At 45.8% G+C, this 15,643-nt stretch overlaps 1 protein-coding gene across 4 annotated transcripts in view; it reads left to right on the forward strand.

The window, feature by feature from the left end:
• WDR49 (WD repeat domain 49) overlaps window positions 1-15,643 on the forward strand; it is a 217,065-nt gene that overhangs the window by 122,815 nt on the left and 78,607 nt on the right. For all 4 annotated transcript variants that reach the window (XM_077488031.1, XM_077488034.1, XM_077488033.1 and 1 more), the window contains one exon: window positions 2,001-2,131. In XM_077488031.1, coding sequence (XP_077344157.1) covers window positions 2,001-2,131 — 131 coding nt within the window. The remainder of the gene's footprint in view (window positions 1-2,000; window positions 2,132-15,643) is intronic.

Below are 15,643 nucleotides of genomic sequence, written 5' to 3' on the forward strand. Positions count from 1 at the left end.
GAGGTACAAAACATACGACAGGACTACGTAGAGGCCAGTAGCCAATAGCTTTCGTCTCCAAATTTTTTCTGAGCATGCGTGGCATTTTGTGTGTCAGAATTCTCTACACATGATCTGAAAAAGCCCGATCGGATTTTGTTGTTGGAAAATTTTAGATCCAGCTCTCAAAATTTTTCCGTCGGAAATTCTGCCGGAAAAAGTCTGATAGAGCCCCACACACGATCGGATTTTCCGACAACATAATCCGATCTGACTTTTTCCGTCTGAATTTCGGACCGTGTGTATGGGGCATAAGGCTTCATGTACACTGCTGCTGGTAAACAAACGTTTAGGAGCAGTTGGGCATTTTTTTCAGCTGCCCCTGAACTCTACTCTATGTTATCTTATCAGTACATGTACACAGGGTCGTTTATATTTGTTTCTGGGCAGTTGAGTTTATAAGCATTTTTTGGAAAGCAAAAAAATGCCTTAAGGGTGGAAGAAACCACAAATGCCTGTAACAGCTTGTAAACGCATGTAAACATGGTAAGTTGTGTTAGCCGCATTTTGTTTACAGGCATTTTTAATAGAGATACATTTTTGACTATTTGAAAAAAAAACGCTACTAAACGCAAATGCGTTAAATGCGGCTAAACGTGACATGTAAATGCAGCAAAATGGACGTTTTTAAATGTCAGTTACTATCTGTCAAGTTAAATCATTCAGGAGAGGTTTCAAAACGTATTCACACTCCAGGAAAATAGACTGCATCAAAGTTATGTCAAGGTGCATTCTTTGTGTGCTCTGAGTTGCGGACCATATAAATGACACATTGGGGTTGATTTTCTAAAGGCAAATGGGCTTTTCATTTGGCAAGGGAAGTTGCACTTTGCAAGGGAATTTGCTTCAGGGCTTAGTAAATGTGGTGAAATTTCACTTTGTAAAGAATACCCAATCATGTGCAAGGAAAAGCAATAAAAACAGCATTTTTTGCTTGTACATTAGTGGGTGATGAGGTCAGCAGAACCTCACCTCGTTTACTAAGCTCTGGGAAAAATTCCCTTTTAAAGTGCATCTTCCCTTGTAAAGTAAACAGTTTATTTGCCTTTAATAAATCAACCCCATTATGCAGTCCCTACTTACAGATCACTGCAGTTATGGATACCTAAAAAGTGTAGCCTATGTATGTCAACTTTGATGCAATGACTGTGATCATCCTAAAAAAAAAATAAAAAAAAAAAAAAAAAACATAAAGTAAGTGGTGAGAAAGTCTTCCTTACATATATAAACTTACATACTTATTTACATAAATAAAATGTCTATGTGCACATTGACATCCAGTTTGTACAGCATATCACTTGAACACACAAGGGTTTCATTCAATGAAGCAGCGCAGTGTGTAGTAACTTATAGCAATCAACCAGGATTCTAATTTTTACCAATGTGACTACAGCTGCAATGAGCTGCCATCTTTTTAAAGCTGAAGTTTGGTTTAAAAACATTTTTTCAACTCTGCTGTTTACTTTCAACCTCTAAGGACTACATATTCCATGGTACTTTGCTGCTTGCAAGCAGTAATTACTGTACTGACTCTGCCTCTTGAAACACCTCCTCTCAGAAACCCTGTAGTTCAGAAGGCAGGCTCTGTGAATTTTGTGACACAGCACTAGGAGTAGGCTAGAAATAATGGAAACATAATGTGGAAATGAAAATATGATTTTACATTTAAAAAAAATAGAAAGATTTGGGACTTTGAGTGAGGCACAGGGGATATGTGTCTCCATCCCTGAATTCATTATATAAAACATTTTACATTTTGACCATAGATACGCTTTCAATCAGGGGTCTCCAAACTTTTAAAACAAAGGGCCAGACTGTGGCCATTGGGAGTAGAAAAGGTCCACAGTTTGGAGACCACTGCTTTAAATAGTCACATAACTTTGTGGTATTTTAGAAGGCATACATCATCATGAGGACTGAAAATAGTATTTCAAATCTTTTTTTTGTTTGTTTCTTTTGAGGATGATCACAGTTTTTCGCCTGAACACATTATCACAATACCTTGTTCAGCCTTCAGAATGGAAAGGAGGGGTGCAACACCAAGATGATATATTGTGTGCTGCATTTTTGCCCCCACAAAGCCTTGTCACAGGTAAGTCTTCAAAAATGCTGTGCAGCAGAGCTCCTTTTGTGTTCGTTGAACTGTAAAAAGTATATTATAAAACTCTACAATAAACACAAGCTATTTGGAATGCATAATGTAAGAGGTTTACCCCATTTCAGCAAGCCTCCAGCTAATGTTTATACACAGTATCAATTAGCATGTTCATAGCTTTGAAAGATATCCAGTCCAATAAAAAAGTTTGGAGGTGCTTTTGGGTAGTACATAGCAGAACAAGCATCACATCATTGTTACAACTGTCCCACAACAAAAGATTACCCAGCAACTGCCAAACTTTGAAAGTTCTACTATAAATATATTCAGTATACAGCCCTTTGTATACTGTTGTACAAAGAAATTTATGAGGGCCGTTCAAGTCAAAACAGGACTTTTAATTTTACAGGTATAAAAGGGATGCTAGCGAGGCAGTACCCACATGCAGTATTTGGTGGCAAATGTGTCCTATTTCTTTTGGGTTTCGCACGCTGCGGACCAGTCCAATCAAGATAGCAGACAATAGAGTTAGTGTGTACATGGAACAGCGTGCAGCGATGACGTTTCTTGTGAATGAAAGCGTAAAACCCGCGGATTTCTACAGAAGACTTCCAGCACAGTGTGGTAATGAGGCACCTTAGTAAGACATTTGAGTGGTCTAAACATTTCAAAGATGGCCATACGTCCATCAGTGACGATCCTGGTTGCGGTGGTTCCTACTCACAGCAGCCATTCCAGTGAACATTCAGCAGATGGAACACCTGATCCTGGATAATATGCATAACCTATCGTGAAATTGCAGAAGAGATTCATCTTTCTGTGGTACACTGTCCTAGGATGGTTCAGGCGTACTGACAAATCTTTCTATTTTGAAACTTTCTAAACATTAGATAAATTCTGGTATACAGTAAGTGTGTAAATGTAGCAGGGGAATATGTCAAAAAATAAATGCAGTTCCACTCCTTGAAATTAGTTTTTTTTTATTATAAAAAAACAAAAGTCCCAGGTTGACTTGAACACCCCTTGTAGTTTGGACTACAGTTTGATGATGTGCACTTTTGTCAATAGCTTCAGCACCGTTATATTTGGACAATCTTAGTTGGATAATTATCTTTAAAAAGCTACTCTAGGATGATCCTAACAGGTGGTGTCCCCCGTTTGGCTCATTCCACTACTTCCTGAGTTACAGTCTACCCCAGACCCAATGGTGTGGGCAGCTAGGGGCATTAAAATAATTGAGCATATCTGTGAGGGTGCACTCTAAGGTCTTTTTATAAAACATAAGTTTGGCATTCCATTTCTTTAGATATTTACAACTCCGTCATGCCTTCTCCCAGCTTGGTTCCCAAATTCTACTCTTTTCCAGTCTACTTTGGCATCTCTGCTATGAGAGGACCCCATGGTCAAACCCCTGTCTAATATCTATAAAGAGATTATGCCTTCAGTCCATTTTGGTATGGAAGAACTTAACTTCAAGTGGTAGGAGGACATTCCAGATATTGACACAGAGGATGGGGAAAATATTTGGGAATTTCCATTTCTTCAATTAGTAGCAATCAGAGATCTTTAAATCCAGTTCAAACTTCTCCACAGGGCCTAAACACCACAATGATTGAACAAAATCTATCCTGAGGCTTATCCCCACTGTTGCAAGTGTAGTGGTACTGATGCTGTCTTCCACCATATGCTTTGGTCCTGTCCCAGGCTGAAATTATTTTGGAAGGAGGTCACCCAATAATAACTATTCTGACCACCATCCCCATCCCCCAGACCATGTCAGCCTGCTTGCTTGACTTTGTAGGCACACTCGCCTTCTGCCGAGCAACCAAGACCCTCATAGGTTTATTGTTATTTTATGCAAGAAAGTCCATTGTCTTGAAATGGAAGCAAATGGAGGCCACTCCCGTTTCTTCTCTGACAAATTTGATAAAATATGGAATGATTTGCTAGAAACCCTCACAACTGATGCCACCCAATAACCTGAATTAAGCCATATAGTTCCTGGATATCCTCAAGTTGTGAATTATAGCTTTGTACATACTCTCTCCTAGTATTTCAACTAGAGATATTTGGGACAAGTACACTTAACCCCCCCCCCCCCCCATCCTTAACAATGGTGTTTCTATTCTATGTGGAGTGCCATGTTTGACATACTACTTAATTCTGTGGATATAAGCAGTGTAAAGGTTTCAGTTTTAGCTATTGTTTTTTTAGTTGGTAACTAGTTGTTATGTATTTCACTTACTATGTTACTGTACTTGCAAAGCCGTAGAATGCCCAGAGGCTCTGGTTTGTGAACCTAATCTGTATTTTCTGCAAAACCGATAAAAAAAAATGTACAAAAAAAAAAACCTACTCTAAATGACCATAATCTGAGTTTTATGTTAGGAGTGGAGAGAGACATCTTCCGATGGGGACAGATGTTAGGGCAGTGATGTCGAACCTTGGCACCCCAGATGTTTTGGAACTACATTTTCCATGATGCTCAGCTACACTGCAGAGTGCATGAGCATCATGGGAAATGTAGTTCCAAAACATCTGGGGTGCCAAGGTTCGCCATCACTGTGTTAGGGTGAAAACTATCTAAGATGGAATTTCCCTTCATCTTCGGGAGATTCCCTTAGGCTGGGTTAACACTTATGCGAACTGGATGAAGATTTGCCCTCATCCAATTTGCATGACAGGAGATTGTGACTGACTCTCAATGAAGCCGATTCCCACATCTCCGGGGGGGGGGACAGCCGCAGAGTGCATTGCACAGGGGTCCTGTGAATCTTTGGCTTCGTTTCAGGTCCGAATTCAGGAAAAAAATCAGGCCTGATTTGCTGATTTGTTCCTGAAATGGAGTACAGGGACGCACTGGACCCCTGATGTGAACCACATCCATATTAGGTATGAGCCCAGCCTTACTTCCTGTTGAGTCTCTAGGACATTCTTTGTCTCCTTACAAGGACACAGATAGCAAAAAAAACGTATAGTGGATCTAACCCTTTCCTATTCTACCCAAAACCTAAGACTAACTGTTGGCTATGCTATAAAATAGATTCAAAACCCAAAACCCAACTTTTCATATAAGCTTTGACATGTTATATAATTTCTAAAAAATTTTAATCTATAAGTCATGTTAAAGCAGTATTAAAGTCCTCTTTGTACATTTTGAAGGCTTACCTGTAGGTAAAATTAATATCTCCTAAATATGCACCGTTAAGGAGATATTCATCCTGGATGCAGCCAGTGACTTCCCCCGGTGCATGCGATCTGAAGGTCCAGCATACCGTTCCAGTCCTTTAGCCTGGGTTCACACCAGTGCGTATTGGATGTGGGTTGGGGTTGATTTACTAAAACTGAAGAGTGCAAAATCTAGTGTAGCTCTCCATGGTAGCCAATTGTCTATTAACTTCAGTTTGTTCAGTTAGTCTTTGACAAAAAAAATAAACCTGGAAGCTGATTGGTTTCTATGCAGATCTGCAGATTTTTCACTCTCCCGTTTTAATAAAATAACCTCTGTGACTTGTCCCCTCTCCCATTCCACTGCCTACTTCTATTCATTCATAAAATGTTGTCTTTGTAGCTTTGTTAAACCTTTGTGTATCAGTACCGACTGTGCAGAGAAAAAGGGGGTAGACCCCTTGACCTAAAAAATTGTTAGCGCAAATAAACCAAAGTATCATGGAGAGTACACAACTGTGTTATTACAAAGTTTCAATCACTCCTGTAAATCCTATACAAATATGAAGCGAATCAATACACTTAAAAGCATTTAAAAGCAAAACAAACAGTACATCTTAAACAAATAAAGAAATGCAGAAAACCGCACGCAAATTGCTTGGCAAACTGTCCCTATCTGAATTTCAATTATCTTTCTGCTTACTAAAAACTGTGAATCATTTTAGCAATTCTACCAGTGTAACTTTATGTCTAAAACTTTTGTCAGAACTTTTATGCAGACTTGTTCTTGTGTGACCAGAAAGACAATAACTTTCTCTTGTATCAGTTTTCAGTTCAGAGAGTGTGCTAAATAACTTGCATAATAAAATCTTTCTTTATATCAGAAATGTTCATGCTTTACTGGCGTTCAGTGAAATTACAGCTTTTTAGCAAATTAATCTATTTATATATAGCAGCAGGATTAAATATTCCCTGGCACATTTTAGTACGTGTCTACCTGAGAAATTAATGAAAGCTGAGAAAGCTTCAGTATTAGGTCAGGCTAGGCACAAAGAAGACCTTATTTCCTGTCCAAAACAAATCTCTTCATTTATTTGTAGACATCAAGCCTCAGACCCAAGCTTTTATGCCAAGAACTCCAGCGTAGTATTGAATTCCACGTTAGTGATAAATAAAAGTGAGCTTGCCATGCGGCAGATTGGCTTTCATGTACGATCAATTACATGTGTAGACAGCAGAGGGCACATGTGCACAAGTAGTGCTTAGAACACGTTTATCTATGTTTTTTGATTAAACAAATCTTCTCTACGTGGTTTGCCCCATCCTGTAAAATTGTGGTAGGCCTTTGCCAGTGCTCTTTCTCTAATTGACTGCTAAGTGGGAGTGTCAGCATTTGCTATAACCAAATGCCAGGTCTTAGTTTTGTAATAAGAAAAGCATACCCTAGAATCCCCTTGCAGGGACATTACTAAAAATATTTTAACAAAGCTGAAAATTCTAATCCAGGGGATGCCTATAATTTGATATCAAGCTCTGTACGGGCTTCAGGGAAAAGCAGAGGGACAATCATATAGCCTATAGACTTTATGACATTGATACTATCTTATTGACATATATTTTTATACTAAGGACTCATATCTACCATATCACAGACGTTTTATATAAAAGGGCATTTATTGTAAGCATAAGGCAATTTGTTGTCTTTAGTGTATCTTGGCCAAGATTTTATTTTTTTGTCTTGTTTTATATGGTTTATTGAACAATTAGGTGTATATTTTAATATTGCTAGTACATATATTACCAAAGTACATTAATACATTATATTATCAAAAGTATTGGGACACCTGCCTTTACATGTACATGAACTTTAATGGCATCCCAGTCTTAGGCCGCGTACACACGCGCGGACTGTTTGCCCAACCTTGTTCGTCAAACAGTTTCGGCAAACAGTCCGCTCAAAATTTGCATGAGCGGACTTGCCCACACACGAGCGGACTGTTTGACGAACAAGGTTGGGCAAACAGTTCGCTCAACTTTTGAAATGAACGGACTCGCCCACGTAAGGAGGAGGCAAATCCGCCCATTTCGAGCGCGTGTACAGGTAGGCGGGGCCCGCGAAGGAGATGTCGCGGGCTCCGCCGCCTGGAATGGGCTTAAAGGGGAACCCCAACGCCGAAAAAAATCGGCGTGGGGGTTCCCCCAAAGTCCACACCAGACCCTTGTCCGAGCACGCTACCCGGCCGGCCAGGAAAGGGGGGCGAGCGAGCGCGCCCCCCCTCCTGAGCCGTACCAGGCCGCGTGCCCTCAACATGGGGGGGTGCCTTGGGGAAGGGGGGGCCGCGCGGCCCCCCCACCCCAAAGCACCTTGTCCCCATGTTGATGAGGACAAGGGCCTCTTCCCGACAACCCTGGCCGTTGGTTGTCGGGGTCTGCGGGCGGGGGGCTTATCGGAATCCGGGAGCCCCCTTTAAGAAGGGGGCCCCCGGATACCGGCCCCCCACCCTATGTGAATGAGTATGGGGTACAATGTACCCCTACCCATTCACCTGTGAAATAAAGTACAAAAAAAAACACAACACAGGGAAAAAATATTTTATTGCACAGCTCCGGGGGTCTTCCGTCTTCGGGGGTCTTCTCGCCGGACTCCTCCGCTATCTGTGTGTAGCTCTTTTACTAGCGGAGGAGTCCGGCTTTCTTCCTCCCCGCCGCCGGCCTCTTCTCCCGACTTCGGGGGTCTTGTCCCCCTCTTCGGTTCTTCTGCCGGGCCACCGCGCCTTCTTGTAGCTCTTTTACAGGCGGTGGCCCGGTCTTCTGTCGCCGCTGCCTTTCGTTCTTCTGTCGCCGCCTTCGGTTCTTCTGCCGGGCCACCGCGCCTTCTTGTAGCTCTTTTACAGGCGGTGGCCCGGTCTTCTGTCGCCGCTGTCGTCGCCGCCGCCGCCGCCGCCGCCGCCTTCCGTTCTTCTTCTTCTTCTTGTTCTTCTTCTTCTTCCCCAGGAGATGTTGACACGTCGCTCTCTCCGGCCGGAATGCCAGAGCCGCGCTGTGCGGTCACTTATATAGTGACAATGGGGCGGTGTCACATGGTATATGTCACATGGGTTGGTCACATGGTGACCCCGCCCCCTTACGATGTCATAGTCCCCATGTGACATCAACCCATGTGACCAACCCATGTGACATATACCATGTGACACCGCCCCATTGTCACTATATAAGTGACCGCACAGCGCGGCTCTGGCATTCCGGCCGGAGAGAGCGACGTGTCAACATCTCCTGGGGAAGAAGAAGAAGAACAAGAAGAAGAAGAAGAACGGAAGGCGGCGGCGGCGACGACAGCGGCGACAGAAGACCGGGCCACCGCCTGTAAAAGAGCTACAAGAAGGCGCGGTGGCCCGGCAGAAGAACCGAAGGCGACGACAGAAGAACGGAAGGCAGCGGCGACAGAAGACCGGGCCACCGCCTGTAAAAGAGCTACAAGAAGGCGCGGTGGCCCGGCAGAAGAACCGAAGAGGGGGACAAGACCCCCGAAGTCGGGAGAAGAGGCCGGCGGCGGGGAGGAAGAAAGCCGGACTCCTCCGCTAGTAAAAGAGCTACACACAGATAGCGGAGGAGTCCGGCGAGAAGACCCCCGAAGACGGAAGACCCCCGGAGCTGTGCAATAAAATATTTTTTCCCTGTGTTGTGTTTTTTTTTGTACTTTATTTCACAGGTGAATGGGTAGGGGTACATTGTACCCCATACTCATTCACATAGGGTGGGGGGCCGGTATCCGGGGGCCCCCTTCTTAAAGGGGGCTCCCGGATTCCGATAAGCCCCCCGCCCGCAGACCCCGACAACCAATGGCCAGGGTTGTCGGGAAGAGGCCCTTGTCCTCATCAACATGGGGACAAGGTGCTTTGGGGTGGGGGGGCCGCGCGGCCCCCCCTTCCCCAAGGCACCCCCCCATGTTGAGGGCACGCGGCCTGGTACGGCTCAGGAGGGGGGGCGCGCTCGCTCGCCCCCCTTTCCTGGCCGGCCGGGTAGCGTGCTCGGACAAGGGTCTGGTGTGGACTTTGGGGGAACCCCCACGCCGATTTTTTTCGGCGTTGGGGTTCCCCTTTAAGCCCATTCCAGGCGGCGGAGCCCGCGACGTCTCCTTCGCGGGCCCCGCCTACCTGTACACGCGCTCGAAATGGGCGGACTTTCCGAGCGGGAACAGTCCGCTCATTTCGAAAGTACAGCGGACAGGCCCACACACGGGCGGACTGTTCGCTCAAACACAGTTTCAGCGGACAGTTTTTCGGAATTTCCGAAAGACTTTGTCCGTCCAACTGTCCGCTGAAACTGTCCGCTGAAAGCCCACACACGAGCGGACTGTCCGCCCAAACACTGTTCAGCGGACAAGGTTGGGCGAACAGTCCGCCTGTGTGTACGCGGCCTTAGTCTGTAGGGTTCAATATTGAGTTGGCCCACCCTTTGTAGCTATAACAGCTTCAACTCTTCAACTTTTCTGGGAAGGCTGTCCACAACGTTTAGGAGTGTTTCTATGGGAATGTTTGACCATCTTTCCAGAAATGCATTCATAAGGTCAGGCACGGATGTTGTAGAGAAGGCCTAGCTTGCAGTCTCTGCTCTAATTCATCCCAAAGGTGTTCTATCAGGTTGAGGTCAGAACGCTATGCAGGCTATTCAAGTTCCTCCACCTCAAACTCGCTCATCCATGTCTTTATGGACCTTGCTTTGTGCACTGGTGTGCAGTCTTGTTGGAACAGAAAGTGGGCAAACCCAAACTGTCCCCACAAAGTTGGGAGCATGACATTAGCCAAAATGTCTTGGTATGCTGACGCCTTAAGAGTTCCCTTTGCTTTAACTAAAGGACCAAGCCCAAATTACAAAAAAAAAGAAAACCCACACCATAATCCCCCCTTTACCAAATGATTTGGACCAAATCTCGACCTAAACTGAGAAAGAAATTTGTTTTTTATATGTTTTTGGGGGGTATTTATTATAGCAAAAAGTAAAAAATATTGCCTTTTTTCCAAAATTGTCACTCTTTTTTTGTTTATAGAGCAAAGAATAAAAACCGCAGAGGTGATAAAATACCACCAAATGAAAGCCCTATTTGTGGGAGAAAAAGGATGTCAATTTTGTTTGGGTGCAACATTGCATGACTGCGCAATTGTCAGTTAAAGCGACACAGTGCCATATCACAAAAAGTGCTCTGGTCAGGAAGGGGGTAAATTCCATTGGGGCTGAAGTGGTTAAAGTTCATGTTCGTGTAAAGGCATCCAAATACTTTTGGTAGCTGTACGTTGGCTCTTTATGATGCTTTAGCAGGCATGTGCATGCCTGCAGCGTGTCCCCGGAGTCAATGCATGTTCCCGGCGGGCGCGATGACTGCCGGGCACCTGCGATCTCTCGTGACAGAGCACAGAGCACAGATCTTGATTCTCTCAGGGAGAGAGGAGACAGATTGTGTGCTCCTACTAAGTAGGAACACCAATCAATCTCCTCCTCTAGTCAGTCCCCCCCCCCATCCCCACAGTTAGAACACATATAGGGAACACAGGTAACCCTTGATCGCCCCTAGTGTTAACCCCTTCCCTACCAATGACATTTATACAGTAATCAGTGGCTATTTTTAGCTCTGATTGCTGTATAAATGTCACTGGTCCCAAAAAAGTGTCAAAAGTGTCCGATCTGTCCGCCACAATGTGGAAACCATAGAGGACCCCTATTTTTCTTGACTTCCTCCTCCAACAACAGTGCCCCTGCAGAGAGCGACCATCTGTCATGGAGAAAGAAGACTGCACCTGCCTACAAGAAGAGTTGGTGGGGACAGGTCAGTGTTCTGCGCTACTCATCTCAAAATTATTTTTAGTCATTGCCAGGATAGGAGTCACAGCCAGGACAGAAGACAGGGGCCTTCTGAGTGTGGGGCTCTGTGGTGTGTATGGCCTCTGCTAACCTAAACTAAGGCATTGTCAGTATTACATTTAGCCTAAAGTTCCCCAGAAGCCTCTAGGGGTGCTCTTATAACAAGGTGTCAAGACCTGGATCACCTCCTGGTGGCATTGTAGTTCCCAGAGCTGAATGGCATAGTTCCAGTGGCAACTAGGGGGGTGAGAAAGTGCCCTTTCCTCCCTGAAAGGTGCCAAAATGTCACACCGGAGGGAGAGGGTTCTGAAAAGTGGAGGTTCACTTTTTGTTTGAACCTCCGATTTAATAAATAATAATAAATATTAAATACAGTGCACTTATAAAGTCCCATATCCCCAAATCCTTGTTTTCAGGTTGTTAGTGTATTTAAATCTGCTAGTACCGCTAACATTCCCTCCCCTCAGACTGACAATGTTGCTGTCCAAAGGTGCCCCTGTGTTCATCCAGAGTGGAGGTACTCCAATACAGGAGGTGTGTTACTGGCCAGATCACATGTGAAAACAGGGAGAAAAAGCCTGAAATAGAAAAAGTATGCAGCCACCATATCTAATGATTGGTAAGATGCAATATAATAGATTTTTACTTTTGGGTTTAATACCACTTTAAATGGCTCCTGATGGTTATGGAGGCTCCACTGTTCTATCCTGGACCTGCAGTTGCAAAGCAAAGCACAGTGGCCTGGCCAAGGTTGGAGGTGGGGGGGGGGGGGGGTTATGAGGTAAAACCGCAGCTTAGCCAGTCTGCTTTACACTGTCACAGCCTTGTGGTTGTATGGCAGGGGAGGGCTGGGCCAGGGGGCAGGGATGCAATTGCCCCCTGGGCTGCTCTGATATGTGGTGGCAAAGGCTGCTGTGTCGTCAGCTCAAAGCCCAGCCCCTCCCTACTCCACACCATTGGCTGGCAGAGACTGGACCTGCTCTCTGCTCAATCTGAGCAGTTGGCTGGAATCCAGTGAGGCTCCTGGGAGGCTGGGACCATCCAATTAAGTGAGCTCCTCCTCTCTCCTCCTCTCTGCAGGCAAAGAGTTTTTTTCTAGCAGCCTGTGCCAGTACCTTGCCCTCCTAGGGCTAGGTGGTATGATGAGGGCTCTCACTGACATACTGCAGTTTGGCTGCAGTGCTGGTGTACTGGCAGTCATCCTGCATGTTGCCCCTGGGACATAGAGGATGCACATTTTTACTGCATGTTCTGAAAGTGCACAAAACGTCCTGCATGCTGCATGTTTGGTGCACTTTCAGAACATGCAGCAACAATGAGTAACCTAAAAGAAGTCTGAGGGGGTGTGACACCCACCAGTACACCCGCACTGCAGCCAAACCGCAGCACACCAGTGTGAGCCTACATGCTTGTATTCACTAGCAGCAGCCACTGCCACTCCTCTGAAAAGTGATTCATGCTCAGGTCACTTTTCAGAGGCATTTGACAGGCAGTGAATAGTTGATATCACATTTCATCCCTGCCTGCTTTAACCCCCCCTAAATGCCAATCCCTGCAGGTAATGACACAGTTCACTTTGAACTCCGCCTTATTTCCATTACTCTCTGTAGGTATTAGATGTGGTCTCACCTTTTTGTTTGCACATCTAATACCAAAGGGTACTTTCAGACTGGGGCGATGTGGGCGGTAGTGTTACAGCGCTGCTCGTTTTAGTGGCGCTTTATCATTGTTTTAGTGGCGCCAGCGGGGCACTTTTAACCCCCACTAGTGGCCAAAGAAAGTGTTAAAAAGGGCCGTGTTGCATTCATTTCAATAGGCTGGGCACCTCTCCCAAACCACCCCAATAATGCTGCTTGCTGGACTTTTCAGAATGTCCTTCAAGTGCACCACCCCAGTGGGAAACCTGGGGTGGCATAAGAAGCGCTTTACAAGTGCTATTTTTTTAGCACTAAAACATCTGTACAGCGCCTTCAGTGTTAAAGGACCCTAAAGAGAGTTCTGGAAATAAGGTGGAGTTCAAAAAGAATTTCTACACCTAAGTGGAGCCCCCCTTTCAGAAGATTTGAGGATATTATTAAACCCAGAGACTGGTAGACTTAGGCCACAATAGACAGATTGAAATTCTGCCGGTTCAGCAGACATTTCAATCTATCTCTGTGCAGACTGGTTGTACAGAATTTGACTCCATCAACTGACAGTACAACCAGCGTGTCTTTATGTTTTTTAGCGATCAGTGCTGGCTGCTATAGCTGCCAGCAGTGATCACTGTATACTGATGGCTTGGAAACTTTCACCTCAGAGCACACACCGACACACGGCTCTTACGGAAGCTTGGTAATTCAAGTTCTGGGCTTCCCTAACATTACAGCCCTGTGGGGCTCTGACCAAGTCTGGGCAAGAGCTGGGATATGACATTACTTACCTCATATCCCTGCCACTCCTAAACCTGCTCCACTGCAGCACCAGGACCACAATGCCCTTAATCTGGCCTGTGCTCCAGCATGCGCCTGCATGTGCATTTCTTACTATCTGCAATTGAGACAGGATGAACCTGCACCCTGGTGAATCTGGTGTTCATGCCGGGGAGACAGCAGGACTTGCGTGTTTAGCCCGCTGCGCTCACTGTGACTCTCAGCTACTCTGCTTGCTTGGCTTGCCCAGTGGTGTGGTGCTCACTCACCAGAGAAGCTCCGGACTCCACAGGTAGTGCTTAGTGTGGTCGCAGTGACAGAACAGTCTTTAGTCTTCATCTTCCTGCAGCCTCATTGGTCTGTGTACTGGGTGTGGGGAAGGGGCCAGCTCTTTTTCTCAGTCTCTCTGGGGGCAATCATGCAGTCTCTTTCTAAGAGACTGCTCCATTCTCTGAAAGACTGCTCCACTTCACAATGCCTGTACAGAGACTGACTGCTTCACAGTGCCTGCACAGAAAGTGCTCTCTCTGTGCAGGCAGTGTGAAGCGAGGTCTGTGCAGGCAGTGTGAAGCGGGGTCTCTCTCTGTGGAGGCAGTGTGAAGCGGGGTCTCTCTCTGTGGAGGCAGTGTGAAGCAGGGTCTCTCTCTGTGCAGGCAGTGTGAAGCGGGGTCTCTCTCTGTGGAGGCAGTGTGAAGCAGTCTCTCTCTCTCTGTGCAGGCAGTGTGAAGCAGTCTCTCTCTCTCTGTGCAGGCAGTGTCAAGCAGTCTCTCTCTCTTTGGGGCAATGTGGAGCAGTCTCCCTCTCTCTCTGTACAGGGAATGTGGTGTAGATGGGTGGTGAGCTGATTCAGTGGTTCAATGGGCCACTTGACTGGACATGCCCCCCAGGCCTAAGGCTGCCAGCCCTCCCCTGTTGTATGGCATATCATTAAAAATGAAAATTGTCCTGGTTGACATTGAACCTTCATAGCAAGTATATGGCAAACTAACTAAGAATCCTTAAAGTGTATTGGAACAGTGAAAGGCCCTGGCACTGTGAAAACAGATGGAGAGGACACAGTGTTCGCACATATGCAGAGTGCTGAACTCCAGGATATCAATTTTGAGTGGTGAAAACTAATTTTACAGCTATCTTTGGGTTTTGGTATTCCCACATTGGGCTCCAGAGTTTTGAGGTTTCAAAGTGTTTTGGGAGGGAGAAAATCTCCAACCCAGTGTCCAGGTCTCGCTGAAGAGCAGAAGGATTTGTGTCCAGGTGCACAATAGGTGCCCCTAAAATGAAAGACTCAGGCGTAGCTCAGTGAACCCATTTGGAGACAGGTGTGTTTTAGGCGACAGAGGTGCTCTACTCAAGAGACAGCACTCTATCCTGGAGGAGGGATTCATTGTCCATTTGAATCTGTAAGCAGAGGAGTGAGAGAGCTTGGGGTCTCAGGAGAACCACTATTGAGAGGCCAAAAGCGGGTCCGTACAGCAGGCAGCTGTAACTACTGGCTGAGAGCGCCAGGAAAGCCCAGAGAGCCAGGAAGGCTGCGTGAGATGGTCTGAAGGACCAGTGTAAAAGAGCAGTGGTGCTGCTGAAGTAGGAGCCAGGTGGCTTGGCATTTTATGTTCTGTTTTGCAAGTGAAAATCCCTGCATGGGCAGCTATTTGTGGATTTTACTTTTGCTTTTGTTTAATAAAAGTGGGTTGGCAAGCCTTAAAACCACAGTTTGGACCAGCATAGACTCACAACAAACACTTCTACCACTGAGCTGAATGCCCCAATATCACAGTATCTAAACTTAAGAGGGATTCCACCTACAAAAAAAATATTAAAAGCCAGCAGCTATAAATACTACAGCTGCTGACTTTGAATAAATGGACACTCACCTGTCCCGGGTTCCAGCGATGCCGACAGCCAAGGCCGATCGATCGCTCGGCTCTCGGCTGCTGCCGTCACCATTCTAGGTGAGGGAATCAGGAAGTGAAGCGAATCGGCTTCACTTCCCGGTTCCCTACTGCGCATGCGCGAGTCGCGCAGCGCAATATGAATTGTCCGCGCTGTCTCTGGGACCCGTGTGTGTCCCAGCAGA

The sequence above is a fragment of the Lithobates pipiens genome, unplaced genomic scaffold, assembly GCF_037356315.1.
Source record: "Lithobates pipiens isolate NorthernLeopardFrog02 unplaced genomic scaffold, aLitPip1_a1.2 Scaffold_18, whole genome shotgun sequence".
Lineage (NCBI taxonomy): Eukaryota > Metazoa > Chordata > Amphibia > Anura > Ranidae > Lithobates > Lithobates pipiens.